At 34.2% G+C, this 27204-nt stretch overlaps 3 protein-coding genes across 10 annotated transcripts; 2 read left to right on the forward strand and 1 right to left on the reverse strand.

Annotated features, from left to right (window-relative positions):
- Window positions 1–489: 489 nt before the first annotated feature.
- LOC140813628 (uncharacterized) lies at window positions 490–7798 on the reverse strand. 7 transcript variants are annotated; one of them, XM_073172222.1, is made up of 11 exons: window positions 7656–7798; window positions 6900–7088; window positions 6629–6772; window positions 5587–5748; window positions 3951–4258; window positions 3748–3858; window positions 3184–3668; window positions 2612–2780; window positions 1300–1539; window positions 1073–1207; window positions 490–731 (listed from the first exon to the last, which is right to left on the reverse strand). In XM_073172222.1, the coding sequence occupies exons 3-11, from the start codon at window positions 6759–6761 to the stop codon at window positions 600–602; spliced, it is 1875 nt and encodes a 624-aa protein (XP_073028323.1). In that variant the 5' UTR covers window positions 6762–6772; window positions 6900–7088; window positions 7656–7798; the 3' UTR covers window positions 490–599. The 7 variants fall into 7 exon arrangements, with proteins under 7 accessions (XP_073028323.1, XP_073028326.1, XP_073028324.1 ...); XM_073172225.1 differs by having other exon boundaries at window positions 6891–7088; XM_073172223.1 differs by having other exon boundaries at window positions 7603–7786.
- Window positions 7799–12544: 4746 nt separating this feature from the next.
- LOC140814326 (trans-resveratrol di-O-methyltransferase-like) lies at window positions 12545–14488 on the forward strand. The gene is made up of 2 exons (XM_073173277.1): window positions 12545–13375; window positions 13984–14488. The coding sequence occupies exons 1-2, from the start codon at window positions 12593–12595 to the stop codon at window positions 14284–14286; spliced, it is 1086 nt and encodes a 361-aa protein (XP_073029378.1). The 5' UTR covers window positions 12545–12592; the 3' UTR covers window positions 14287–14488.
- A 2191-nt stretch (window positions 14489–16679) lies between these two features.
- LOC140813501 (transmembrane E3 ubiquitin-protein ligase FLY2-like) lies at window positions 16680–26816 on the forward strand. 2 transcript variants are annotated; one of them, XM_073172001.1, is made up of 16 exons: window positions 16680–17009; window positions 17122–17330; window positions 18223–18295; window positions 19257–19384; window positions 20237–20352; window positions 20676–20736; window positions 21826–21892; window positions 21981–22055; window positions 23108–23265; window positions 23389–23448; window positions 23564–23657; window positions 24395–24562; window positions 25265–25593; window positions 26009–26125; window positions 26209–26358; window positions 26587–26816. In XM_073172001.1, exons 2-15 carry the CDS (start codon window positions 17193–17195, stop codon window positions 26308–26310), a joined length of 1686 nt encoding a protein of 561 aa, XP_073028102.1. In that variant the 5' UTR covers window positions 16680–17009; window positions 17122–17192; the 3' UTR covers window positions 26311–26358; window positions 26587–26816. The 2 variants fall into 2 exon arrangements, with proteins under 2 accessions (XP_073028102.1, XP_073028104.1); XM_073172003.1 differs by having other exon boundaries at window positions 16680–16842.
- The last annotated feature ends 388 nt before the right edge of the window (window positions 26817–27204 follow it).

Raw genomic sequence — 27204 nt, forward strand, 5'->3', positions numbered from 1 at the left:
ACATGCTCGTCCGAAAAAGTATTGTAAGAAAAATCAGATTTCTGACAATTGATCAAACGTTCATATTATCCATCAACACTTGAGACTCAAACACTCCTTGAGACTCTGCATGTCTTTTTCTCTTACACTCTTGAGTGCATCTATTTATTTTTTGTGTCCACACAAAAACTCTCCATTGAATGAACCTCATTTTTTTTTGTTTCTAATTTTTTTTCTACACTAAAGTAATTTTTTTATTATAATTTCATAAGCCAATTTTAAGAGATGAAAATATATCAATATAAGAGAGAGACAGACATTTGAAAGCAGAAATCAAAATAACACTCGTGTATATTTAAATCAACTCAAATACACATGAGGACGATTGTTTATGAAAAATGAAGTTTGACAATAGTTTTAGTTTTTATATGTGCAAAGCAAATTCTTGTAAAGAGAAAATTCCATCCCACGGAAAGAAGCAATGAACTAAACATGACCAAAGAAAGGGTCAAAGCAAAAATATTCCCACCAGCGCTGAAAAATGGTGAGTATAGTAAATCAACTTGGATTATACATAGTTCTTAAAAATATATATATGCGCTCATTTATCAAACATCCAACTATTCTTCCCTCTTAATAATTTGAGTTACAACACCAAGAGCAATAGTCCTTCCCAATGCTCTCAGGGACACCCTTCCCAGAGCTCTACAGTTACTGTACTCATCCACACAAATGGACTCCTGCAGAACCACCTACAAAAATGATAACAAAGCTAGTTATTAAAGAGCACCGACATCTCAGTTTTTCCTCTGGAAAATCTAAAACCAAAAAGAAAGACCTTTTCTGCCATTTATAGCTTTTTTCCTTGCGAAGAGTAGCTAGACCGCCTAAACGTAGCAGTACAAGTCCTATTCCAAATTATTCCAATCTCATGTTCCATGGATGTATTTAGGTAATTGACACACGTTTATTTAAAATACATTTTGTTCATCCATGTAAATCACGTAAATATGTGTGAAAGAAAAGACTTGAACGCCATTGAGTAGGGGCACACAGGGGTTGTAGTTACTGTGCTGAGCATTTATGTGCTAACCTCAACCACCGCATTTTGCTTAGCTAATAAACATCTCGGGGATTTCTTTGTCTCCTTCCCAGTCTTTGGATCTAGCAGTGTCAATATCTTCACAACCCGAGCAGCCTCTTTTGCATGGTGTATGTGAATCTCCAACTGCAAAAATATCCATAAAAATGTGTGAACATCAAATTGAAAGAATTTATTACCTCAAGAATGATTGACATGGACTGCATTTGTAGTGCAACCTGGGAACCAATTAAGATTGGAGTAGATATATCCAGGACAAGAATCTTGAGCTCCAAGTGATTTGCAACAGGAACTGGGAAATCAGGGTGACAAATAACACCTCCAGCTGTCACACGATTGCCCTCAATACCATGCAAATTAACAGTAACATTATCACCAGCTCTTGCGACATCACAAACCTGAGAATTGTGTTCCAAAGAACGGACAGTTGCTAATTTTCTTGAAGGCATAACAAGTACCTGGAGCCAACGACAGTGTTACATAATATACTCTGCAGGAAGGGAAACAGTTGGAATTATCCATCCAACTATGCAACCCACATCAAATTAATAGATGGAGAATTCTGGAATTAATCTTATCCCCAAAAAAAGAAGCATCAAACTTGACGAATCAATCCTAAATCCATTTACAAGCATGCTTACAAGTGGAGTGAACAGAGTGCCGGAGAGCGGTAATACCAAGCACATCTTAATTATTTTGCAAACTAAACAACCAGAAAAGGCACAGAGTAAAATGCTCTTACTCCACAATAAAGTAAACCAGCTAAATCATCAGATGCTTTAGAATCCATAGAATACGATAGTTAACATTAATATGCAAATAAGAGGCCTTCACAATATAAACCCTACAAATGTGAACATGTTTGGTATTTTAAAGTACAATGAAAGTGAGCTTTTCAGATGCAATTCTTTAACAATGGATCTCAGTAAGAAAATATCATACTTAATCTCAGCTTAAAGCACACTTTGTATTTCAGGTTTGTGTGCTGTCGTAAGGGTTATGAAGTCCCATATTTCCTAATATTTTGCATGATTGTAACCAACATAGTCTCTGAATTAATAAAGTTGGCACAAGTTGGAAACAAAGAAATGACAGGTAGGTCTAAACATCAAAACCAAAGGGTATTTGCAGATACTTGTTGCTATGTCATACAGATAGGATGTACAATGCCAAGAGAATATTAACTCAAACTGCATTATTGGAGCCTTGACATTAATCAAACTAACACCAAGCCATTTCAAACTCAATCTCTTCATTGAACCATGCACAATGCATTAGGGTGGGGACTAAGAGACTGAAAGTAGGCCTAATATGCAGTCACAGTTCTGTCCATATGAAGTAGCCGCGTAACACACAATGCACTACCACAGTATTTCTGTAGTGAGATGCAAAAGTTTCTACTACTGAATTCAAAATTCTCCATTTGCTACTGAATTCAAAATCCTCCATGTAGAAAGGAAGAAATCATTGTTGACTACTGATTTTTACCAAAAAATTGAATTAGAACGAAGGAGCGACAACATCCTGTACCTTGAAACCACTTCTGATAGCCCCAGTCTCTAATTTACCACAGGCAGAGACCTGATTTTGTGACTGTGATTTCATAACATCACATATAGGCATAACAAGAGGCTTGAAGTAATCTCTCGCAGGAAGTTGGAGGGAATCTATAGCATCCAACAAAAAATGCCCCTTAAACCTGCAACTAGAACAGGGAGGGCAGGGAGTTTTTCTATTGATATAGGCAAATCATGAAAAACTTTTGAGAACAGTACACATGCACGTGTATTTAATGAACTCAATGCAGACTGCTACAAAACCTTACAAATGACAAGAAACACAGAACAAAACAAAACTTCTTTCAAGACACATACTACAGCAGTTAGAATGGTCACTTGCAGATTTCATGCTCATGCCTTGATATTATGCTCATCGTCGAAGCACAAGAATATAGTAAACTAGAAATATTTCTTTTCCTTGTACAGCAGACATCAATCCATCAGATTAATTGTTTCCTCAATTAAGTGCATGAATATCAAGAATGAGAGATAATTTATTCATAAATTAAGTAAATAGAAAAGGAAGCAATACAAACTACTAACCAAGAGACCCGTACATCAGAAGGATTAGCCACCAAGTTTTGGTTTTCCATGGCACTTAGTGGAATCCATGATATAGATGAGTCCTTGAACCCACAAGAGCGAAGAACTGGTCCTAGTTTATGCTTAACCACATCAAATCGTTCCTTAGAGTATTGCACAACATCCATTTTGTTGACTGCAACTATTATTTGATCGACTCCAAAGCTTCTAATTAGCTGTGCATGTTCCCTCGTTTGCCCTCCATTAGCATCCAGGCCTGCTTCAAATGAGCCCATGGAAGCATCTACTACAAGAACTGCAGCATCTGCTTGGGTTGCTCCAGATATCATGTTCGGAACAAAGTCTCTATGGCCAGGAGAATCAAGTAGCACAACACGGTATCTTCTAGATTTGAAAAAAGCAACCGCCACAGTCATAGTTATACCCCTTTCCCTTTCTTCAACACTTTCATCTAGCGCCCACGCATAAGAGAAAGACCCTTTTCCCTGGTCAAACAACAAAAAAATGACATATTCATCTAGCTAGAAGCATGATAAGAATAAGAGAAAAAGCTTGTTATATTGCCTGTTGTTTGGCTTCCATTTCATATTTGTGCATTTCCTTCTGGGATATTTGCCCCAACAGGTGAAGCAACCTTCCCGAAAGTGTTGATTTCCCAGAATCAACATGGCCAACCTAAGAATTTACAAAGAAATATAAACAATGATTGTGCATAAACAAGTTCCTAAGGAAAAAGTATAAATTGGGGGGGGCGGGGGGCAGCTCACAATTGCAAGATTAAGTTGACTCAATCCATCATCTACTTTGTCAGGAATCATCCATGTCTCTGGCTTATATTCTGGAAGTGATGCTACATTTTGCTCATTGATAGTGTCAGTTTTTCTAGATTCAGAAGATAAAGACCCATTGTTCTTACTACTAAAAGAATTATCAGGATAGTTCCCACTGCCTGAAGCAGATTGTTTCTTATTCACCCCACTAAATCTCCCTTTTGACACTAAAGCTAAAGAGGTGTCCGTCCCTTCAGCAGCCAATTGAGACAGCGTCTTTATCTCTTTTTCACTTGAGTTGAGATCTAGAGATAAGTGAAGACAAATTAATATTTGATGGAAGCAAAAGAAAATTAAAACACGAAGCTATCAAAAACCACAAAAGAGCATAAACCTGTAGATCTAGTTCTAAATATTATCCAACCAAGCATAAGAATAGCGGCACTATTTTAGAATGTAAAATTGCCTAATTAAATATAAATAAGAACAAAACAAAATGGTAAAGCAACTTTTTCCAACTCACAAAACAAATAAAAAAGCTGTTTACAGAGTAGAAATAGACACACGGTTCTGATTTACTCGATCATTATGGATTATTGATCTAAAATACAAACAGGTGGAAATCTTAGTTAACAAGATTCTTCTCTACACATTATTAAAGGCAAATGTAAATGTGAATAAGAAGACCAACCAACGAAGAACAAAAACAAGCCATTGTACAATAGAATTTCACAGGTTACTGTATCCCAGTTTCTTTTTGTGCTAAACTGTGACCAAATATTAAAAATAAAATTATAACTAAATAAAAATTGCCACCATCTGCGACCAACAATCTTAACACAAAAGAGGAAAGGAAATATTCAGGGAATGTAACTGCTGTCACTAGGACTCCACAATCCATGAATCAATGCCAGGTAATATCAAACCTTTGGGGATTAGTCTACCATTAATATAACACAATATCACATATTTTTGGCTAATTTATCCATTAACTCATCCAATGATGAGTGATGACCTCTATAATGATGAACCCAGTGTTATAGTGAGTTGATATCAATCAGCATCAGAACAACTTATGACCTAAATTAGCTCCGTAACAAATCTAACAGCCAAAACCACTGCAAAAATAAAGAAAATCAGCACATTTATTTCCATGCTCATGGATAATTAAGGTAATCGTCTGCAGGAAGACATTATCTTTTGATTCAAAGAGTATGAATATTGGTGGTTGTCGTGGCAACTGGCTTATCCAAACATGAGACTCGGTCATAATTGAAGCTCCACAACCTTTGCATGTTGCCATTGACTACATGGGAGTGATATAATCTAAAAAGTATTTTAAGGAAATAGAGCACCGCCGACAAAAACTGAAAATAAGTATGAGTGCCAATATGCAACCATCAGATGGCAGCTTATGAAAATCAGAAGACTCGTCAAATGAAATAAATATGGTAATTTCCAAGAAATCCTTTGAGAAGCATAAGTAGGTGAATTGATGCTTTGATAAGAACAGGATCATGAAAAGGCAGATTATGAGATATAAGAAAGAGCAAAATGTTAATTTTCTGACATGTGCTATGCACCAGGAGAGATTTGGATAAGGAAAAAAGAGATCTGTAATGAACAGTTATACCTGCAGCGATACAGCTGCTGCTATTAATTTTTCTCAAGGGATTACGCAAAACTCCACATATGTAACATGAAGACATGCTATCTTCGTTATCAAAAGTGCATATTGGGCAATGCCACACCTCTGTCCGGAGGAGTTCCTGTTTTGCCTTTATCTCAGGGATACCTGTTGCATAAAAGCAATCAAGAAAATAAGAATATAATGGAATAACTGCATACATTTTTTTTAAAGACTCAAGGACACAAAGACGAGACCACAAAGATTACATAGAAGCTCTAGTATTGCTTCCCCGTGGGTATGGTAGTCACAAAATTCCTGAGGCAATGAGACTAACAAGAAGGCCATTGTGGTTTTAAAGATGCAGCTTCATTTCTGCCGACAAGCTCTCGTTCCATTTTCAAGATATTGTCAAATAGAAGCCCGAATGATCTTTTTGAATCTTCATTTATTTAATGAGCAATTTTGGGTAATAGCTCTCAAAATTAACTAAATCATGGACTAGTCTTGATGCAGGTCTTGGCTTTTAGGATAATGCCGTAACACAGTGCTTTCGTAGCATATCGCGACTCTGTTATAGACAACTTCACGGTTTCGTTATTCTTGGTTGAATTGACCCCTAAGGGAATCGATTCTGCATAAGCTTTTGGTGATTAACCTCACAACAAACACTAACGAACTTCTATTCAGAAATTACCTTGACATCCTGTAGCATTACTATGGTATACCTTGACATTAATAAGGCCTCAGCCCACGTGAAGAAAAAGTTCACCACAAAAAATAATGCCTGCGATTTCCTTTTTTTGCACGTCTACCACCATAGAGAGTCAATAATATAATAAGCTTTAAATTAAGGCTGCCAGCAGTTTTGCGGACTGCCGCCGCAGAGCTGCAAGGCAATCTGCCTTCAGCCGCTTAGTTGGAGTCAATGAGAGAAAACAAATGGATGTGGGTGAAAAAAGAAAAAGATAACCCTTAACTTGTAAAAGGAAAACAAATAAATAATATCAATCAATAAAGTACTGAGCAGGCCAATTTTTTATCTAACCAGACACAAAATTAGTCTCATCTTCTTCCAGCAATTCTTCATAATCATCCTCGTAGTCATAGCCATCACCGAATTCACCAGCGACACCGTAGTCATAATCATAATCAACTCCATAGTTCACTTTACGAGGCATGATCAAAATCCCTGTCACGTTAAGTACAATATTTACCAAGCATTATCACCAAGACCTCTCAAATTTAATTATCATCTGCTGAGTGAATTAGCCAATTATAAAAGCTATTTCTAGCATGAAACAACATACTACGTTTACCCTTTGAATCGGATAGGAGAGTGGGGCTATCAAAGGCCCCTGCCCGCAGAAGTTGATGCCAACTGGAAATAGTGTCAAATTAATGTCCGAATACTCAATAATCCTTCGAAGAATAATCCACAGTTGAACATGAATCAAACTGGACTGTCTTAGCAACAAGGGAACAAATTCATAGCATCATGATGAGGGCTGCATCAAAAAACAGTTAAATGTCATTACAATTGAATTGTGAATTTATTTATTCCAGATATGTTATCCAGTGCACGTTACACAGCTAGTTACTCAAACATTATAGCATAAGAAGCTGTCATAGAGCTCATGCACAAATCACGTTTAGGAGGAAGGTATTCATATCATCAACACATCATAGAAAGAAAAAATCAACCCTTTAATCAAGTTCATAAGCAGCAGCAGTTCAACAAGATTCAATTTTTTTCTCTCCCCATCTCATTGGTGGAAATTCAACAGGTTCCGGGCAGGGAAATTATGCTGAAAAAGCAATTACCACTATCAAAGTTATTCAGTGAAAAGCAGCTAAAACCAAATCAAATTAAGCATTGAGCTTAGCTTCATTAACTAATCAAAACAGAGTACTTTATACAAACGAGTAGAAACACTCAATGAAATAACAGATTCACAAACGAATAGTAATAAAAGTAAATGACCGACAAATTGGGACAACCACAAAATGTCAGCAATTTACAAATGGTTCGTTGGCTGCTGATAATGCGTAGACTTATATCAATCAATTCTTACATCTCCATTTGGGAAAAAATTCGAATCTGATTATCAACCGAAAGGGGAAACTTGCAATTGCGACACAGAAAATTAGTTGAAATTTTCAAGCGTTTTTACTGAGAATTTTGGGGAAAATTTAGCCCTAAAATGACCGAAAATACATTGTTTACCATTATTGCAATAAATTTTGTTTATATTAATATTAAAATATAAAAATAATATGATATTTAGTTTTTTTTAGTGTTTCAAAAAGAATGGGATGACATCAAAACGTTATATTGCGAGAATATGAACTTTTGAAAACGAAGATAAGTCATCTCCAATCTAAAATTTTATTTTAAAGTAATTTTATTTTAAAATAGTACTGTTTTTGCATCAATTATAATATTCATCTTCAATCCATCTAATTCAAATTTTACTCTAAAAGAGAATATTCTGGGAATATTCTTTTTATTTTATTTATTTAATTTTTTTTATTAGTTATAAAATGTGTATTTTTTAAATTTAGTGATATAATTATAATTATATTTTATATTTGATATAATTAATATTATAATTAATAATTGTAATAATATTATTAAGATGTTTATCTTTTATTATATTTGTATTTAAATTATCTGAATTCGAATTCGTATTTTTATTTTAATTATGTGCTTAATGTTTAAATATGACTTAATAAATTTGTGTGTTAGATATTTAATTATAAAATTATTTTAAAATCTATTATTTTAAATATATAGATATTAAAATTGATATAATAAATATTATTATTATATAAACAATATTTATAAATTTTAATATAAATATTTATAAAAAAAAACAAAAACAAAAAGTAACTTTTTCTGCGCCAAGGGGTTTCCTATGCGCCAAATATGGCGCTCGGATTGGAGCTGCGCTATTTCCAAAACAGCGCAGTTCCGTGCAGGGGTTGGAGATGCCCTAAATTGGATAATTTTTGTAACCTTTTGTTTGTTGGAAAAAATTTGTATGAGACGGTCTCACGAGTCGTATTCGTGAGACGGATCTTTTATTTAGGTTAACCATGAAAAATTATTATTTTTTATATTAAGAGTATTACTTTTTATTGTGAATATTATGGGTAGGGTTGATCCGTCTCACAGCTTAAGATCCATGAGATGGTCTCAGATGAAACCCCCTCTTGTTTGTTTGAGTTTTGTTTATTTTGAACTTCAATGTCTCGTGTTTCTAGCTTTGCCACTGCCTCAATTTTTTTCTTGAATTAGCTATCCTCATTTGTTTAATATTAGACAGTAACTAATTTTTATGTATTCCAATTTTTTTGTTCAAAAAATGAATGTCAACGATTATTTCTCTCGAAAAGACAATGATCGATCAACAAATAATCCAAACATTCCGAATGATCATTCTCCTTCAAGCCCAAAGTCTACATCATTGGAAACAAACTAACGAAACTTAATCGGGGAGTTGTAGATACAATAGGAAGCAATAATCCATATTACGAGTGAGATCTAGGAAAACGAATTAAAATTCGGTAATATCCTTGTGATAAACAAGATGAGATTAAAATAAAATATGTTAGTGTGAGACCGTATCAACTTATATATAGTTATTTTCTTGTTATTTTAAGCAACAAAGACACAGTTTCTAAGCTTTCCGTGGTTTATAAAATTTTCGTGGCTTGAGTTTTCTCAAGAATTGGAAAAAAAAAAAGTGAATTGCAAAAATGGTCCATTTTGAAAAGGCACGAAGGAGATATTAGTTCACGTCATAGTGATGCTAAGCAAAAATGGGAGAGTTTGAAAAACGCTTATCAGCATATTGATAGAGAAAAAAATCAAAGAGTCGTACAAATTATCGAAAGATTTACGAGATGTGAAATTGAACTTCTCGCTTATAAAATAGAATAGAAAGCTTTATTTCATCAAAGAATGATAAAGCAAAATCGATTGCTTTTAAAGACTTCTATGAGATATGTTGATGGCTAGCATTGCAAGGTTGTGCATTTAGTGGATACGATGAGTTATTCGGTTATCACAATTGAGATAATTTTTTAGAATTGGTCAATTTTCAAGCAGAGTTATGCAAAGAAATTGGTGATATTGTTTTGTTTAAAGCGACTAAAAATTCAGGTATATAGCACCATCAATTCAACAAGAAATACTAAAAATTATTGCGTTCATATGCCTATTGTGTTCGTTATTTTGTTCATCGATTCCAACTTGCCTTAGTTGCAGAAGCTTAAGAGGTATAAGATGTATGAATATTTCTTTTTTTCTAAATTAACTTCTATTTTCAATTTTGTGACTGTTTCTTCAAAGCGACATTGCCATTTACAATCAATTAGGAAGAATGAAATAGTTGATTTGATATTAGTAGGAGAACTTGGGACTAATAGTGGGTTTAATCAAAGCTTATACTTTGCAATCTCTTGGATCTACTCGTTAAAGATCACATTACATCTTTGTTGGTAGAGTTATTGAATTATTTGATTCAATTTGTACCCTTCTTAAAGATTTTATGGAGAATGGATCAAAATTTAATATACGTGCAGAGTGTGATGATATTTGAATTTGTTTTCGTGTTGTTGTTGATGCATATAATTTTGGAAGCATCAGATATGTTATGTCAAACATTATAACGAAAATATCAAGATATTTCGAACGTAATGAAGCTAGTCACAACTATAAAATTACTCTTCCAAAAAATGCGAAATTATGAATGGTAGGATTTTATATAACGCGTAAATGATTTTTGTGATATTCATGATATTGAAGTACCTGATTTCTCTTATCCATACATCCAACGTACTAAATGTTCTTGTCAACGGAAAAATCATTTCATGTTGGAGGAGTATGATCATTTTCACATATGCAATGTGTGAGAACATGAATTTCCAGCACCAGCTAGCATTTTCAGCAGCTAGCAATATTTAGTAGCAAAGGAAAATTCCAGCAGAAGCTAACAATTCCAGCAACAACTAATATTTCAGAAGATGATATTTTCCAGCATACAGAATCCAGCAGCAGAAGAATTCAGTAGCGAGATTTCAAGAGATAGCTACTGATTCTGCTTATGACTTGTAACTGAAACATTTAACATGGAGTAAATAATGTTAATGGCACATCATGGAAGATTATGGTCATTAATAGGGAGTTTAACAGTCAGAATTTGACTTATAAATATCACCTTCATATCTCTGAAATTATGGTTACACAAGTCTTGAGTTATCACTTGAAATTAGTTAAGATACATAGACTAGTTTAACTATAGGAAAGGAAGCCTCTGTCCTCGTATGACTTGTACGGGGAGTTTGTTTATCTCTCTTTTAGTCCTTCCTCTGATAGAGATGTTTTATAATTTGTTCTTTATGAAGGTATTCTCAATCGCCGAAGGCTCGCAATCGGGAGAAGGCCTTTAGCTAAGATAGTGCCTTTTTTCGAGCAGTAAAATCCAGTAGCGAGGCAAGCAGATTTTCAGACTTCAACCAAAACACTTTTTAACAAATTACTGTAAGTGGGCTTATATATAAATATCTTGAAATCAGTTTGATAATTCTGTTTTAAAGCAAAGTTTCTGTATGTTTGATTTCTGATGTCTAATTTTTGAAGCACTGAAACCCCTAGACTGTAGAGTACTAGCTTGCTTTGACATGTGTATGATTGTAATGGAGATGTGCTTCGATTAAATTAATTAAACAATGGGCAGGATGGAAAGAATTCGTGTGAAATATACACACACTGTCCTATCTTGTTTAAAACAAAACGCGAGTGCCACTAACAAGAGGTAACCGATCATCAAGAATCATTTAATTGCAAGTGACTAGTAGTTAACCCAGGTTCTTGAATTAACTTTCAAATTTTACAGTACTAAATCAACCACCAATCCATAAGAAAAACAACGTTTCATTTCACTCGCTTAGATTAGCATAAGAAAAAGAGTTCAACAGAAGCTTGTCATGCTATCAGCAGGCACTGATAACGTACATGGTTAAATTATAAATAACAAAAGAACGAGACTAATTCTCTTTAGCTGTAGCTATATATATGTCAACTAAATTCAAGTTGAATCGAACAATGCCGGTACTAATTCATATATCATTATATTATTATTATTATTATTATTATTATTATTATTATTATATTCGAGCAATGCCGGCACTCATTCAATTCACATAACATTATATTATCATTATATATATATAATATATATATAATATATATATGTATGTATCTAAATCAAGAGATATTTTATGCAGGCCGCGGATCATATCTTACAAATACATCCAAATGATAACATTCCAGTCAAATTTAAATGCAATATATATAGAGAGATTAACATATATGTTCCATTAATATTCTGTTTCAAAATTATATATCATCATTAATTTTTATTGGTGATGGGAAATCTAGAAATTTGACTTTGGAGCATGATAGCTATGCTGCCTCCTTTTTTTATTTATTTGAATGAACAAAGAAACTATATATTATGGATCACAACGGGTCAATCAATCTATGTTGGTATTTTCATATTTCTATAAATCGCCATCAAATCAGACTCTGTGCCTTTTGGACATTATTTTTACAGCTCCCTTAATTGACTTTACACATTTCGATTCCATTCAACGCAGCAAAACATAATGTAATTATTAATCAATGCTCTCAATTTGATAGAGACCCCACTTTCACGTATTCATGATTTGGATCATTTTTCAATACAATCACCAACTGAGTGCTCTCGACTCTTCGTTTACAAAAATGATTAACTTTTTCCAAAAATTTAATTAAATTGCCACAATATTAATCTAATGCGATATGTGACATTACAACCACTGATAATAATAAACATGTAAAATATTAGAATTAAAGATATGAATTGTGAGAAAATATTGACTAGCATATTCTATGACATTATATATGCATGCTAGCTAGCTAGCTAGCTAATGCACACCTTACCAATTACCAGTGAATGATTCAATGGCATTGTCCGGTACTGAAGAAGAGTCCAGTACTCATGAGCTTCTTAATGCTCATGCTCAAGTTTGGAATCACATGTTCAAATTCATATTGCCCATGTCACTCAAATGTGCGATTGAATTGAATATACCATATATCATCAAGAATCATGGCAAGCCAATGACCCTTTCTGAATTAACAGGCGCTCTTCTCATCAACAAGGGAAAATCCCATGGCATTCGTCGTTTAATGCGTGTTTTGGTCCATTCTAAATTCTTTATCAAAGTTGATATCAAGGACGAAAATGGACAAAACGAGGGTTATTGGCTAACACCATCCTCTAATCTCCTTCTTAAAGATTCACCCTTATGTGTTACCCCCTTTTTGCAACTTGTTCTTGAGCCAGATCTGATGAAGCCATGGAATAGTATGAGTGAATGGTTGGCAGATGATCGTGTAACAGCATTTGAAACGACACATGATTTGACGTTCTGGGAGCAAGCGAAGAGTGTTACCAGCGTGAATGAGCTGTTTAATGAAGCCATGAAGTCTGATACACAGTTCTTGAGCCATGTGATGCTTAAAGATTGTGAGAAGTTGTTTGAGGGAGTCGAGTCTTTGGTCGATGTAGGAGGTGGAACGGGGACTATGGCTAAAGCTATTGCCGATGCATTCCCGGAGATGAAGTGCACAGTTCTTGATCTTCCGCATGTTGTTTCTGGCTTGGAGGGGGTCAGTAACTTGATCTATGTTGCGGGAGACATATTCGAGGCGATTCCTGCTGCTGATGTTGTTTTACTAAAGGTATGTGCCTTACTGTGTTATATTAGATATATAAATATGTTTTTTCGGTTTATTTCTTCCTATCCATATGGGCATTGCCTCCATGATAGGATGGATGATCATGATTTATCCATGCATATATAGGACCCACTTTTTTTTTGAAATTGTATGTGTGGCAAGATCTTACCCGTTAAAATGATGTGAGGGTAGTGCCCAAATAGGTAGGATCTCATTAACCTGTTTTTTCTTTGTCAAACCAATCAAATTATCTGATGAGATCTCAATCAATAAATATGGCTAAATATGAAAGTGATAAGTGACGATGATTTACTTGATTAAAAGTCTAAAATTACAACCCCGATGAATTTTGAGTTTTTTAAATTGTAAAAAATATAATTTTGTTTTTGAATTTTTAACTGATCATTCGGAGACTGTCTTAGTAATATGAGCACAACATGACCAAATAAAAACATCATATATATTTTGAGATGAATGATCTCCTGGGAAATTTCCTAAGGTACTTGTGAGTGATGACATAAGCACTCTGAAAAGACATGTCTTAGTAGAATGTGGATAATCGTCGAATCTGATACTTTACATATTCTGACAATATCATATTGTGCAAACAGTCGATATTACACAATTGGAACGATGAAGCTTGCATAAAAATATTAAAGAAATGCAGAGAAGCAATCCCGGGAAAGGAAAATGGAGGTAAAGTAATAGTAATCGACATAGTTTTGGGATATAACGAAGAAGATGATACAATGAAAGAAGATCAACTCTTCCAGGACATGACGATGATGCTTTACTTGAATGGAAAAGAAAGAAGTGAGAAAGAATGGGAGAAAGTCTTTACTGATGCTGGATTCAGCAGCTACAAGATTACTCCTGCATTAGGTGTGAGATCTATTATTGAAGTTTATCCTTGAATCTAATACTAATGGTATATTTGGTTCCAAATAATACATAAATATTTAATATTTCTCGTCCCATTGTTTCCATTTAATATGGAGCAGCATGTTGTAATTCGTTGGATGGTTTGATTTGCACGATTCAGACGAGCTTTGATTAATGATGTATGCATGAAATGGTCTTTTGATAATTAAAAGTAATTAAGTCTACATTTTATTATCCTTCTCCATAACTCTTATATTAATATTTTCATCCATATTTCATCACTTAATGTTGGATTTAGTCATCCGTGTACGTTTTGATCCGATCATAAGATAACATAAAATATCCATTTATGTTAATGATGATAGAGTTTGATACTTACGTGAAAGAGTAGATCTCTTGTGAGACGGTCTCACGAATCTTTCTCTAAAGTAATACTCTTAGCATAAAAAACAAAATTTTTCATAGATAACCCAAATAAAAAATCTGTCTCACAAAATACGACCCGTGAGATCTTTATACATTTCAAACAATAACTAAATATAGGAAAGATTTACTAATATTATAATTATAAAAGAATACATAGCTCGTTTGTTTCTCTTTTTTGGAAAAAAAGAAAAAAGAAAACAGAAAAAAAGTTTCCTCGGACAAATCTAGTGAGCAAGAACCGATATTCTTTTTAATTTTCTCCCACCGTTTTCGCATCAATCCTAAAACCCTTCTAATTAAATCACGTCTCCAATCATTCCAAGCAATCAAACTATTTCACTGCAAGTAACCTCACCAACTTGCCCATTCTAAATTTACCATGAACACCAACCTTTTTTTTCTTGTAAGATGTTAATATTTTTTATAAAATTAATTCATGGCACTCCAGAAAAATTAGACCCGGTGGGATTCGGAATTGAAAATATCATTTTAATGTTTGGAAAGATGAAATTTCAAAATGGAATTGATATTAGTGGAATTTGATGGGATTTGATTTAACTAGGTGAAATCTTTGCAAGATAGGTAATATTTCATGGGATTTCATGAAATTTGAGTAATAAAAACTTTTTTACTAATAAATTTTTATAACTTAGTCATAATTTTAAAATATTTTCCTCAAATTTTATAAATTATCATTTATCCAAAAATACATATTATCAATCCACAAACTTTTATATCATATATATATATTTTTAAAAATACATATGGGCCGGGTTATCAAGCCTGGTTCCTAAAAATATAGTCCCGCCGTGTACTTACTATTTGATGGGCCGGGCTTGACAACCCCAAGTCCCAGAAAATTATATTAAAAATGTGATACCGTGGACCTAAAATAAATAAAGTAAGCCTTGTACATGCTATTTTATGGTCTTGGTATGGGCTGGAGCCTTTTTTTAAAAAAAATTAAGAATTTCCCTTGTATATTATTCTTTATTATAAAATTTTGAAATAATTTTGTTCGAAAAATGTAAAGCGCCGCTCCAAAAACTAAATATTTATCATGTGTTTGATTGACTTCTCTTGATTTTGTTACTTTTTTGAATATCGTTCGGATATTAAATATAATAAATCAACCATTGTGTGAGACGATCTCACGAGTAGTATTTTGTAAGACAGATCTCTTATTTGAGACATCCATGAAAAATTATTATTTAAGAGTATTATTTTATATTATGAATATCGGTAGAGTTGACCCGTCCCACAGATAAAAATTCGTGAGACCGTCTCACAATAGACTTACGCATATAATAAAATTATACTTCAAATAACTGAACGTCATGCACAAAAAAAATACACATAATTGGAGTATCTTTTATATATATATATATATATATATATATATATATATATATATATATATATATATATATATATATATATATATAATTTTGATATCCTGCACACCTACCGTGCACACTTTGGTGAGCACCAATGAGGTGTCACTCACATATTGGATGTGATGAAATATAGAAAAATTGTGCATCCAATGGGTGAGTGACACCTCATTGGTGCTCACCAAGATGTGCACGGTAGGTGTGCAGGATATCAAAACTGTATGTGAATTAGTTTTGATATCCTACACACCTACCGTGCACACCTTGGTGAGCACCAATGAGGTGTCACTCACCTATTGGATGTGATAAAATATAGAAAAATTGTGCATCCAATGAATGAGTGACACCTCATTAGTACTCACCAAGATGTGCACAGTACAGAATACCAATATATTCATTCATTTTCTTCAAGAGTAGATATTTCATCTCCCATGACAAACAAATATTACCATTTATTTTGTTCCGAGACCAGATGATGTGTCCTCACATGTGGTCAATCACAGCTCTATGTATACCGTTGATCAAATTAATTAACTAAAATGGACGACTCACACCGTCCGTTGGATCATTGCTGTGATTTCATCTTTTACTCGGCAGGGTGTATTGTTAACAATCAACTTCACCCCGACTTCCGTTTTACCCAACAAAGACGCACGAACTCCTCCAACCAACTCCTCCCACCGTTTCTAAGCTCAAAACTTCGCACATTTCTTTGATGAAATTTACACATGTAGAAGTGCATGGATCATCAATTTCAGATGAAAAGAAGTAATCTTTTGTAACCGTCTGTATGATAACAGTTATGGAATGATTGTTTCTTGGTTCAAGAATTGACTAGTGAAAGGCTCAGTTGTTGAAGCCGAAACGAGACGTTGGTCTCCGATATCATAATTTTTTTGGGTGGTTAAGCTCTCTTTTTCAAGGAAATTTTATCGGTGTGTTACTTCTTTTATTGTTGGAGATTGTCTGTTAAACATTGTTTGACTCAACTTTAAGCAAAACCTACGTGTCATTTGTCTCAAGAAAATATTTTTAATTTCATGGTAGAATGAGCTTAATTTCTTTATCTGGGTATCAACGGAATCCGATGAGGGGAAGAAGTTGAGCTGGTATTTGTGATGGGTCCGATGATATGTTGGAAATTTTCAAGAACTTTGTTTCGAAGTCTTTTTGGGTGCTGGTTTGCTTTGCTGGTGATACGTCCTGCATATACGTTGAGGCCTTTGAGGCAGGGACCTAGACCCTGGGGAGATGAGGTTAGTGTTTAATTGGTGAATGTGTCTGGTTAGTTATGTAAATTTGGCTGTTTTAGACATTTAGTCACGACTTTGCTAGTTATTTTTAGCGTAAATTAGAATTGTAGTATCTTACTGTAATTTCACATATTAATTGCTCATATGTTTTGCAACAGTTTTGAAATTTGATTTTATGAAGTGTGGTTCTTTGGTAATATCAAATATTTGTCTGCCGATCTGTTTTGCATTATTGAAATTTGATTTTATCTATTGTTGTTATGAGATTAATTCCAGTAAATGTATACTCATATTCTAGTTAAACAGCTTGAATGCTGGTTTATTAAACAATTTTGGGTTTTAGGTACTAGTTTGATAGATTGAAAAATGAACGGCGTGCATAAGCAGAACGCCATCCTTGTTTGGGGCTATTACTTTATCAAATAAGCATGTTTGTAATTTGTTGGAAAGGAAATTTAATCTGATCATATAATGTGGGATGAGAGATAGTTCTTCGCTATGCTTGCTGTCCTTGGTATGAAAGCGCAATAGGCATCACTTCGGGGTTTACACCACTCAGCATGTAAGAATTCCAGAATATGTAAAAGAATTGGATTTTTTGAACCACCTCAGTTGTAGACACTGGATTGTATTCGTAGTTGCTATGTCCTCTGACCCCGTTCCAAGTCTTATTTCAGAACTCAAACTATTAGACATGGCTTTTTCTGTGTATGTCCTTGTCATCTTTCACTCTTCCCCGAGTATTTTAGATGCGTGTTTCAGGTAGAAAAAGAATGGTTCATTTCAGTTAGTCAATTAGTAGGGATTTTTATCCCACCCCCTCCCCTATCCTTCCACACACACACACAACCAAGAAAAAAGTGTTCTAATGTTTATGGTCTTTTGCTTCCATCAGTGGCTTCATGTAAGGAAGGAAGAACATGAATTGGGTCCGTTCACTTCTTGGAACATAACAGGAACTTATCGAGGTTTGTTAGTTGCCTACCTATGAAATTATTCAGTGGTTTTTCATGTTGAACAATTCACACTTAGTTTTTCTTGTGGTGTTTCTTTATGCCCATGTGTGCTCAATTCCATTATGTTTGGTGATACTCTAGATAAATTATAATATTTTATCATCCCTGATAGATTGTGCCACTACTATGTAAATTCTTCTCAGTCCCTGTCATGATAAGAAATCACTTCTTTCTTCTCTTGATGCACATCATAATCAATTGCCTTCCCAGATAGTTATTACAATCAAAGATTAATATGTGTGAAACACTTGTGTGAATTTTGAATCATGGAATATTACTGTACAAATAATTCACTCGATCTTCACTGAGAAAAAGTTTGAGTAGAACTGTTGCCTTAAGAAAAAACTCTCTTGAATGTGCTGTTTTTGTTTGTAGGTTGCAGTCATATGTATTATTTCAATACTTATAAGTAAAAGTTGAATTTTCTAAACTTCTTACGTTATTAGTGCTCAAGATCAGGTTCCAATCTCAACATAAAAGCAGTCAATCATATTTGCAGTACTGCTCTTCTATTTTCTGCTCAGCTACCTCAGCTGGAACGTGCACTCAGAGAGAAAATAATTTTTTTCATTGCTGATGACAGCAAAAAGTGATTTACTTTGTGTAAAAGTATTTCTAGTCACGAATTTCATATTCTAGTGTGTGAATTGTATTTTTAGGCTAAGCAATATTTTACCTGGCATCACTACAGCATCACGCTTGCTAATTAGCATTCTAAAGTGCTAGTTTATGATAATTTGGTGGGAGTTCTTTCTGGTACAGTTCTTTGCTCTGGTTTGTCTTAATGGACATGCAGAAGATTGTTAATCGGAACGTTCAAGCAAATACTCTGTTATCTCCTTGAAATTTTTATGGATTTTCTCTCCTTTTTATATGCTTAATGTAAGTTTTTTCTGATATTTATGATACGTAGGGAATTGGAAGTTCCAAGATTCCACAAATAATTCTTCAAAGTTTCCTGATTTTGGGAAGGCGAATGGCAATGTAGTATTAGAGTTGAGTAGTACTCCGACAAAACTAAATGGTGTACACTATGTTCAGGTAAGGTGGTTGTTCTTCAACTTAATGGTGATATAACAAGAACGTGATCGGTCATATGCTTCCTTGTTACTTTTCTGTTGATGAATTATGCTAATTGCATAAGTAGTCATTTCTGACTATGTGACTGCTCATTCAATGGGGAAATCTTCTAGTCACTGGATTCTTATAACAACCATGGAAAAGAAGATTTGCATTAATTATTTAATCGCTACGGGACCCTCTCTCGTATGTAGTGGATAAACACATACATACACACAGCATGCTAGACATTAGATTTTCTGAAGCCTGTGATAAACATGACTAACTTATTGCACCTGAACTATGATAAACCATGACGAACTTATTGCACCTGAAAACTCAATCACTCTCACACGAATTTGAAATGTCCATGTGGATACAGGGTGCTGCTCTTTAGTTTCTTAACAAAATGCTAACTGAGATACACGCGAGAGCATAAAATGCTACGTCACTTTGTTGAAAGTTGCCTGGTGATAATTGGATAAAGTTGCTGCTTCTGCTGTGTCACTTGTCGTGTTGTGTCTTCAGCCTGCTTCCCCAGAGAAGCAGTTTGTCATAACTATGTAAAAAAACTGTTAACATCAATAAGTCTGCCATGTATGCGTTGTGTCAGCTGGTGATCCCGATGAAGTTATTTCGTCATTCAGTTCTTTCTGTTGTCACTAGAAGTTTGAAACGGTAAATTTTTGTTATGTGATCGAGTTGGATAAAACCTAATAGGGGGGTTTTAACTTAAAAAAATCCTTTAGATTCTCAAGTTTCTAATTTCTAGAGAACTATTTTCTCATTATGTTTTTTAATTGTAATTGTAATTGTCATGGTGGAATGGACCAGGGGGTTATAATTTTCCATGACGTGTTTGACAATGAACATGACGCTGGGGGAGCTCAACTTAGGGTAGAGGGTGTATATATATGGCCTTTCAGACAACTACGAATGGTAGCTAGCAGGTAGTTTCTATATTGTTTCATTCTAATCAATTAAGATCCTGTTATTTAATTATTAGTTTTATAGTCTTTTGGTATTGTCGTATAACTTGTCAAACGCATGATATGATTTAAAAGTGATTAAAGTAATATGTAATATGCCAGTAGGTGCTGGTAGATTTTTTTTCTCTGCCTCTTAATTTACCACCATAATTTGAAGACAAAACCAAAAAATTATTCATGAAAGTAATTGCAGATAGTATGTCTTCTGTTGTATTAATTGTCCCTCTTTTGCTTATTTTATACGATTTGTGCCCATACTATTGTTATTTTTTGGTACTTTGCAGTGGAAAACAGGGTGAGTTTGGGCGAGAAGATGATTACATACTATCGAATCCTTATCACTTGGTGATCACAACTTTCTCTATTGATTTTATCACTTATTTTTATTGTGTAGTGATCTGTTTTATTAATCAACTTAGCGATAACTTCTTATGCTACTTTTATGCACATAAATTTCTTGTGTGCATAAGCTTTGCCATAACTTCTTCCGCCAAGGGCAAAGATCTTTTTCCATTTTGTAAAACTTTCTTTATTTAGTCCCTTCGGGAGTATGGATAATTTAGCAGTTTTTGTTAATATGGTACAATTTTTTTCTAAGTGATTGCTTGTAGAATGTTTTCTGAATTTACAATTGATTGCTTGATATGTTTTCAGTTACATCCGTGATATAGGTTCCACAGGATGCCCATGGAAATTATGTATTATTATCACACTATTTTTTCCTTCCTTTTTTCTTTGGCAAATGCTACTAAGTTATCTTTGTTATCTCCATAGAAATCTACCATCACAGTAGGTTCGTGATTTTCAATTTTCATTCCAGACTGCCCGAGTTAGTAAATATTGGATAAATTAGCAAGGCATCTTTTGAGATATTTTTCGTTTTAATTTAACAATAAAGAACCATACTGCAGTATGATTTCCTTCCTTTTGAACTTCGAGCTCTCTTCCTCGAGATGCTTTAAGAGTTCATTTAATCCAACAATACCAGGTTACTCCATGGTTTTCAGGGCAATTCTTTGAAATGTACATGTTACCATCAATCTCTTAATTTGATGTTTGCTATCCGTCCAAACTCTGAAATAGGTTAAGCTGGGATTTGTAGTAGCAAAATGATGTCTTGATATGTGGGGTTAAGAACAGGAATGAAGCCCAACTGAACATATGCAACAGGGACACTGAAGAGGCAGGCAGAATTTTTCCTGTTGCTGTTAGTTTCCCAGAAGAAACATTTCTTGTCCTTGTGCTCTGAGTATCTAGATGTTCTCATGTATGAGTTTGCTTGAACCCGATTTTTCTTGAAACGAGTTTGCTTGGTACTAAATTTTATCATTGAAAATGTTTTTGTGCTGTGAAAGGACACTGTTACACAATGAGTTTATCTGGCGATTCTTTTATGTCTCGTTCAACTTATTCAACGTTATTTTACCTGTACAGCTTGGAGTCTTCTCTTCCCAGGTGTTTCAGGAGTCTCCCCGAGAAAAAATTTGGAAAACAAAACACTGTAAATTTTTCAATTTAGTTAGTTCCTAAACCATAAGTTAAAGTTCATTATCTCCTTTTAAACATTTCTGGTTGTTATCCAATTGCAGCTCCCATCTATAAAATGGAGAAACATTGTAACATTGAAATTGCAGCCCAAGTTTCTGGTGTCTCTTCCAGCCAAGGTACTAAGCTTTTCAAAGCATTTGGATTATTGATTCTCTCTACCCTGCAATGGTATTTGTCAGAATTTCTTTATGATGATGTTCTGTCCTTGCTTCCTCTCTTCATGCATTCATGAATATAATTGAAGTTTCTCTGTAAAAAGAGCTAATGTTTAAAGTTGTGGTCGATGATGATATTCATTTGCTTGTGTATAATATATTTAATATCTGCTAAATGAATGGGAAGACCCTTCAGAAGACTGAGTATATTCTTGCCTTATAACATATTTTCTGTACTTTTTGGTATTCACCAAATTATGTTAGTTGATAGTCAAGAATGAATTAATTTCATATTAATCCTGCGAACCTGAAACTGTTTGCTATTTTGCATGTCTGGTTTTTCCTAAACCTCCACATGCAAAAGTTGGTTTTACCCCATGGAAGATAATGCCTTCGCATTTTTCTTCGATTTAAAGCATCTGATTTTCTGAAATGGATTATCTTAACTTGTTACTCTCATGTATATGGGACATCAATCTGCACTAGCATTTGATCACTCTGTTTAACCATATGATGAATAGCTGCTTTTTGAAAAGAAAAATGGAATGAGTGTAGTATATTGGGGCAAAGAAACTTGTATATCTGGTAAAGCAGTTACCAAAATTTTTTTGTTGATCCTTTTTTTTCTTTTATCTGATTTTATGAATCATATCTTTAAGATTTAAAAGGTTAATCCAAAATTTTGTCTGTAATTGAGTCATATATTCGTCTTAAGTTCTTATTTATATGTTTCTTGTCACTGTGTATTATACACCAAGGGCTTATATGCTTACCTTATTATTTCTGTGCATATTAGAATTTTTTTGGTATTTTAAAGCATTGAGTGATTATTAGATTTGATGCTGCCTAATTATCCTCTTACAAGGCATTGTGATGTGTCATTCCAAAGCTTTGTGTATTATGATGTGCTCTGTACTTGCTTCCATCAATTTCTGTAAACTGACATTTTTTATGCTTCTTCTGTAAAAATACAACTTTATATCCTTTTTACTTGTTCCACTTTATTTTCCTAGACGGGGTTCATCGTAGATATCATCTTGGAGGATTAATGGAAAGCCCTTTAGTGGATGACGATGCCGATTGCTTCTCACCCATGCTCTTAAATGCGACTTCAGTCAACGTTGAAATCTATTACAATAAAGCAATTAATTATACGTTGATGGTCACCTTTGTATCCTTATGATGTTACCATATTTTTTCTTGAATAACAAATTACTGTTCTCTTCTGGAAAGTAAAATGGTCATTATGTTTTCTCCCTTATTTGATTTATTCTTTAACCATCTGATGAACTAGATCTCTTTCCTTGAAGTTCTGCTGTTAATCCGGCAAATGGAACACAGTAACACTCAATCTGTGAGATTCCCTGTCAACATATGAGAAACCGATTGCTTACAATCCAGAATTATGTCTTTTCTGCTGAATGTTTCTTGAAGTGGTTCCAAACACTTATCTCACAATCTTTTCCCAGGGTTCTGCAAAAGTTTCACTTCCGATGATTGCACATCAGGCTATAATGGATGCTTATCTTTGTCTTATGCATCTTACAGCAGGCATATTAGTAGGTATGTTTACATCAGAGCCATTTTATATGCTTGAAAATTTGATTTAATGTGTGACTTGATGTAATTTTCTTCGAAAAAAATGAGGAATTTTTTTTCCAGATAAACATGAACACACAGTTTCAAAATAATTATTCGCAAGGTTATATTTATTTCATTCGATCTGTACAAACAGAGACAACTTTGTTTTGAAGGCACTGAAAACCTATGTGAATGGATGTCGAAGTTGAAAAGGTTGGAAACACCTCCTTGAGGTAAATGTAAATTGGGTATAAGAAATCAGCTTCCGGGTCCTGATTCTGATCCTACTGGAGCTGGTTCGTTCAGCCTCATGTATCTCAACTGTTGCTGGGAAAAATAGTTCGCGGACTTGTATAATTTTACAAAGAGAAAATTGGATAACATTAGATGGTAGTTGGAGTTCTTTCTTTTGTTTGGGTCAACCTTGATGGATATTATTCTGTTATTGTACATCCAAAGTAATTTGACTGCATGTGGGACTGGCAGTATAAATTTTGGATTTGTCTAGTTGCAGATGAGTTTTAGTGCTTATTCTCGTTAGTTGATGAATAGATGAAAGGTTTTTATTAATGTATGTTATGGTTCATTCTTGCTTCTACTTGCTTTGTACTTAAAAAGAACCGTTTTCTCTGCCTCATCTGTTACTCTTTCGTGTTATTCTTTGTTTATTACGATATTCTATATGATTGATGTATAAGCTGATTCTTCTTTGATAACAGAATCTCTCTTTAATGCTTTTGCCACGGCTGCATTTTTCAAGTTTGTCGTCTTCTCAATATTTGAAATGCGATACCTCCTTGCCATATGGAGGGCGAATAGACCAATGAATAATGGAGACAATTGGGAAACAATGAGGCGTGAGCTTTCAGTTCTGTACAGCCGTTTTTGTATGTATCCTTTTCTACCATGCAGAACTTAGTATCATTGGTTAAATTATTTGATTGGTTATCTAATCTTGAACATGTTATGTGGTGGTTCTGCTATTGATGACGCATCAAACACACAGCGTACTGAACTAAAAAGAAAAGTGATCATTCGTTCATTCTGTGTTGCTATTTTCTACATTATAATCAAATGTTTATCATCCTTTTTTATCTATTTAACCAGATGAAAAAAAAAACTGTTGTCAGATCGTAGAATAAGATAATAAAATCTCTTTTGATGGCATGGATCCATTTATTCAGACTTGCTATTTAGCACTCTACAGATGGATAGTGTGGTAGTTTTATGGTTTTGATCTGCCAGAGAAAATCTGATCTTAATTTATAACTTCGACTAACAACTTGTAACATTTTTGTGGGGACAAGTTCACATCTCTATCGATAACCTGGCCAACTATAACATTTCATAAACAACTTAAAGTCCTAGGAAATTTCACAGTTGAATTACCTTCCAAGGTCCACTTTGTTAGTGATTGATGGTACAGTATAGGTTTGTGGCCATCATTTAATTATTTTATTGAATGCTAAATGACCTTGTTTTTTTGTTTGAAGACCTTGTGCCATATTAATTGACATTGCTTTTGTTGGTTTGCTCCATTTTTCTTAATGTCCGGGCTTACTTCAGTATTATTTCTTATTATATTGCAGATGGAATCCTTTTAGGGGGCATTCTTGTCATGTATGAGTTCCATAGATTTTTGCGGTTTATTCTCCTCCTCCTGCACTCTTTCTGGATACCACAAATAATCACTAATGTATCTCGTGATTCAAGGAAACCATTGCATCCTCATTATATCTTAGGGATTACGATAACTCGTATCACTATTCCATTATATGTATTTGGGTGTCCCCATAATTTCATGCGAATAGAGCCTAGCAGAGAGTGGTGTATTTGTTTGGCCATTTATATGGGACTCCAAGCATTTATTCTTCTTCTGCAACATTATTTCGGATCTCGATGTTTTATTCCTCGTCAGGTTTGGTGCAATTACACTCCTTTGAACTGTACATTGTTTAGTTTCTGTTTGCTGATGATAGTGTAGATTACGTTTTTGCATAACTTCCAACACTTGTACTGGGTGGAGCCAAAGGCAATGATAACCCACCAACCCCACCCCCGAAAAATCCCCCTTCATGTATGATTATATGTTTCTCTCTATATTATACACACGCGCTCAAATTCTTGATTTCTCCTCCCTAGTCCCCCAGACTTTCTAGTTTTAGTTTAATCTGGCTCTCTCGCTGTCTAATTGGTGAAATAATTGTGTTATATTACTCTTATCTGTAGTCTGCACGAAAATTCCCCCTTTCAAGTTGAATCACCATTCAAGAATATGCAAATTTTCACCTTGTAACTGGTTGATCCACTGTCTTCTTACATTATGACTGCAGATTTTACCGGAAAAATATTGCTACTATAGGAGGTTTGATCAGGGTTCGATTCCTTCCCTTGATTGTGTAATTTGCATGACTGCCCTTGATCTCGGCCAAAGAACAAATGATTGCATGGTAGATATCGCATAAATCTTCCTTTTGTTTTCTATATATGACATCTTCATTAACATGTTATTTTGTCTCCAAAATGTTCCAAGGCGACACCATGCGATCATTTCTTTCATTCGGTTTGTTTACAAAGATGGATGGACATAAAAATGGAGTGCCCGACTTGCCGCCGTCCTCTTCCTCCTGCCTAGAAGCTTGTATACTTTCTTTAGAGATCGATCGACACAGCCCTTCATTCGGTAAGATTTTACTCTGTATGCATTTTCTTGAGTGATGGAAAATCATGTTTCATGAAGTCCCCTGATGCTTAGATACTTTCAATGTTCGATGGAAATTCAATCACTCCAATACTTGGGGTTTTTGTTTTGTAATCTTTTGTGAAACATTATAATTTTTTCTTGGTCCTTTTCCTCGTTCTTTTCTATGAGATTCTGTATTAAGAATGACTTGAGCATCTCTGTTTTCAGGAACCATGGCAAGAAGACGAATAGGACGGTCATCGAGACGAGCTGACATGCATAGCCTTGTGTGAAATTAGATATATGATGCATATATTTACTCTAACCACCATTTATTTGGCTTTGAAAGATAAAAGCATAACTGACAAATAGACCTTGTCTTTTTTCTTGCATGCTTGAGAACAGCCAATTCACACTGTATGTACGTAACATATATTTCTTCAAAAACGGTTTTGTCACGACGAAGCATGTTTTGATCTGTCCAATTCCTTTATAACAGAAAGAATGATGTTTAAGAAAATAAGAACAAAAAATGTTCATACTGACTAGTCATAGACCTTTGTTATTAGTATCTTACGCTAAGACCTTGATTTTGATATTTTTTTAATGAAATTACTTTCATTAATAAATGTAAAAAGATGGTACAAATACTCTGAGCATCTTCAAGGAGCCAATAATCGTAAAATCACTTATTATATAGCATCTATAACAGATATCGCATTAGGAATACCCCGAAAGCTCAGAACCTTAATCTTCTTGATAATCTCATTCACCAATGATTTTTCATTTTCAAACATAGTTATGTTTCTTGCATTCCACTCACTGTGAACCGTCGATGTCAGTTCA

Source organism: Primulina eburnea, chromosome 15 (assembly GCF_022965805.1).
Source record: "Primulina eburnea isolate SZY01 chromosome 15, ASM2296580v1, whole genome shotgun sequence".
NCBI classification, from domain to species: Eukaryota; Viridiplantae; Streptophyta; class Magnoliopsida; order Lamiales; family Gesneriaceae; genus Primulina; species Primulina eburnea.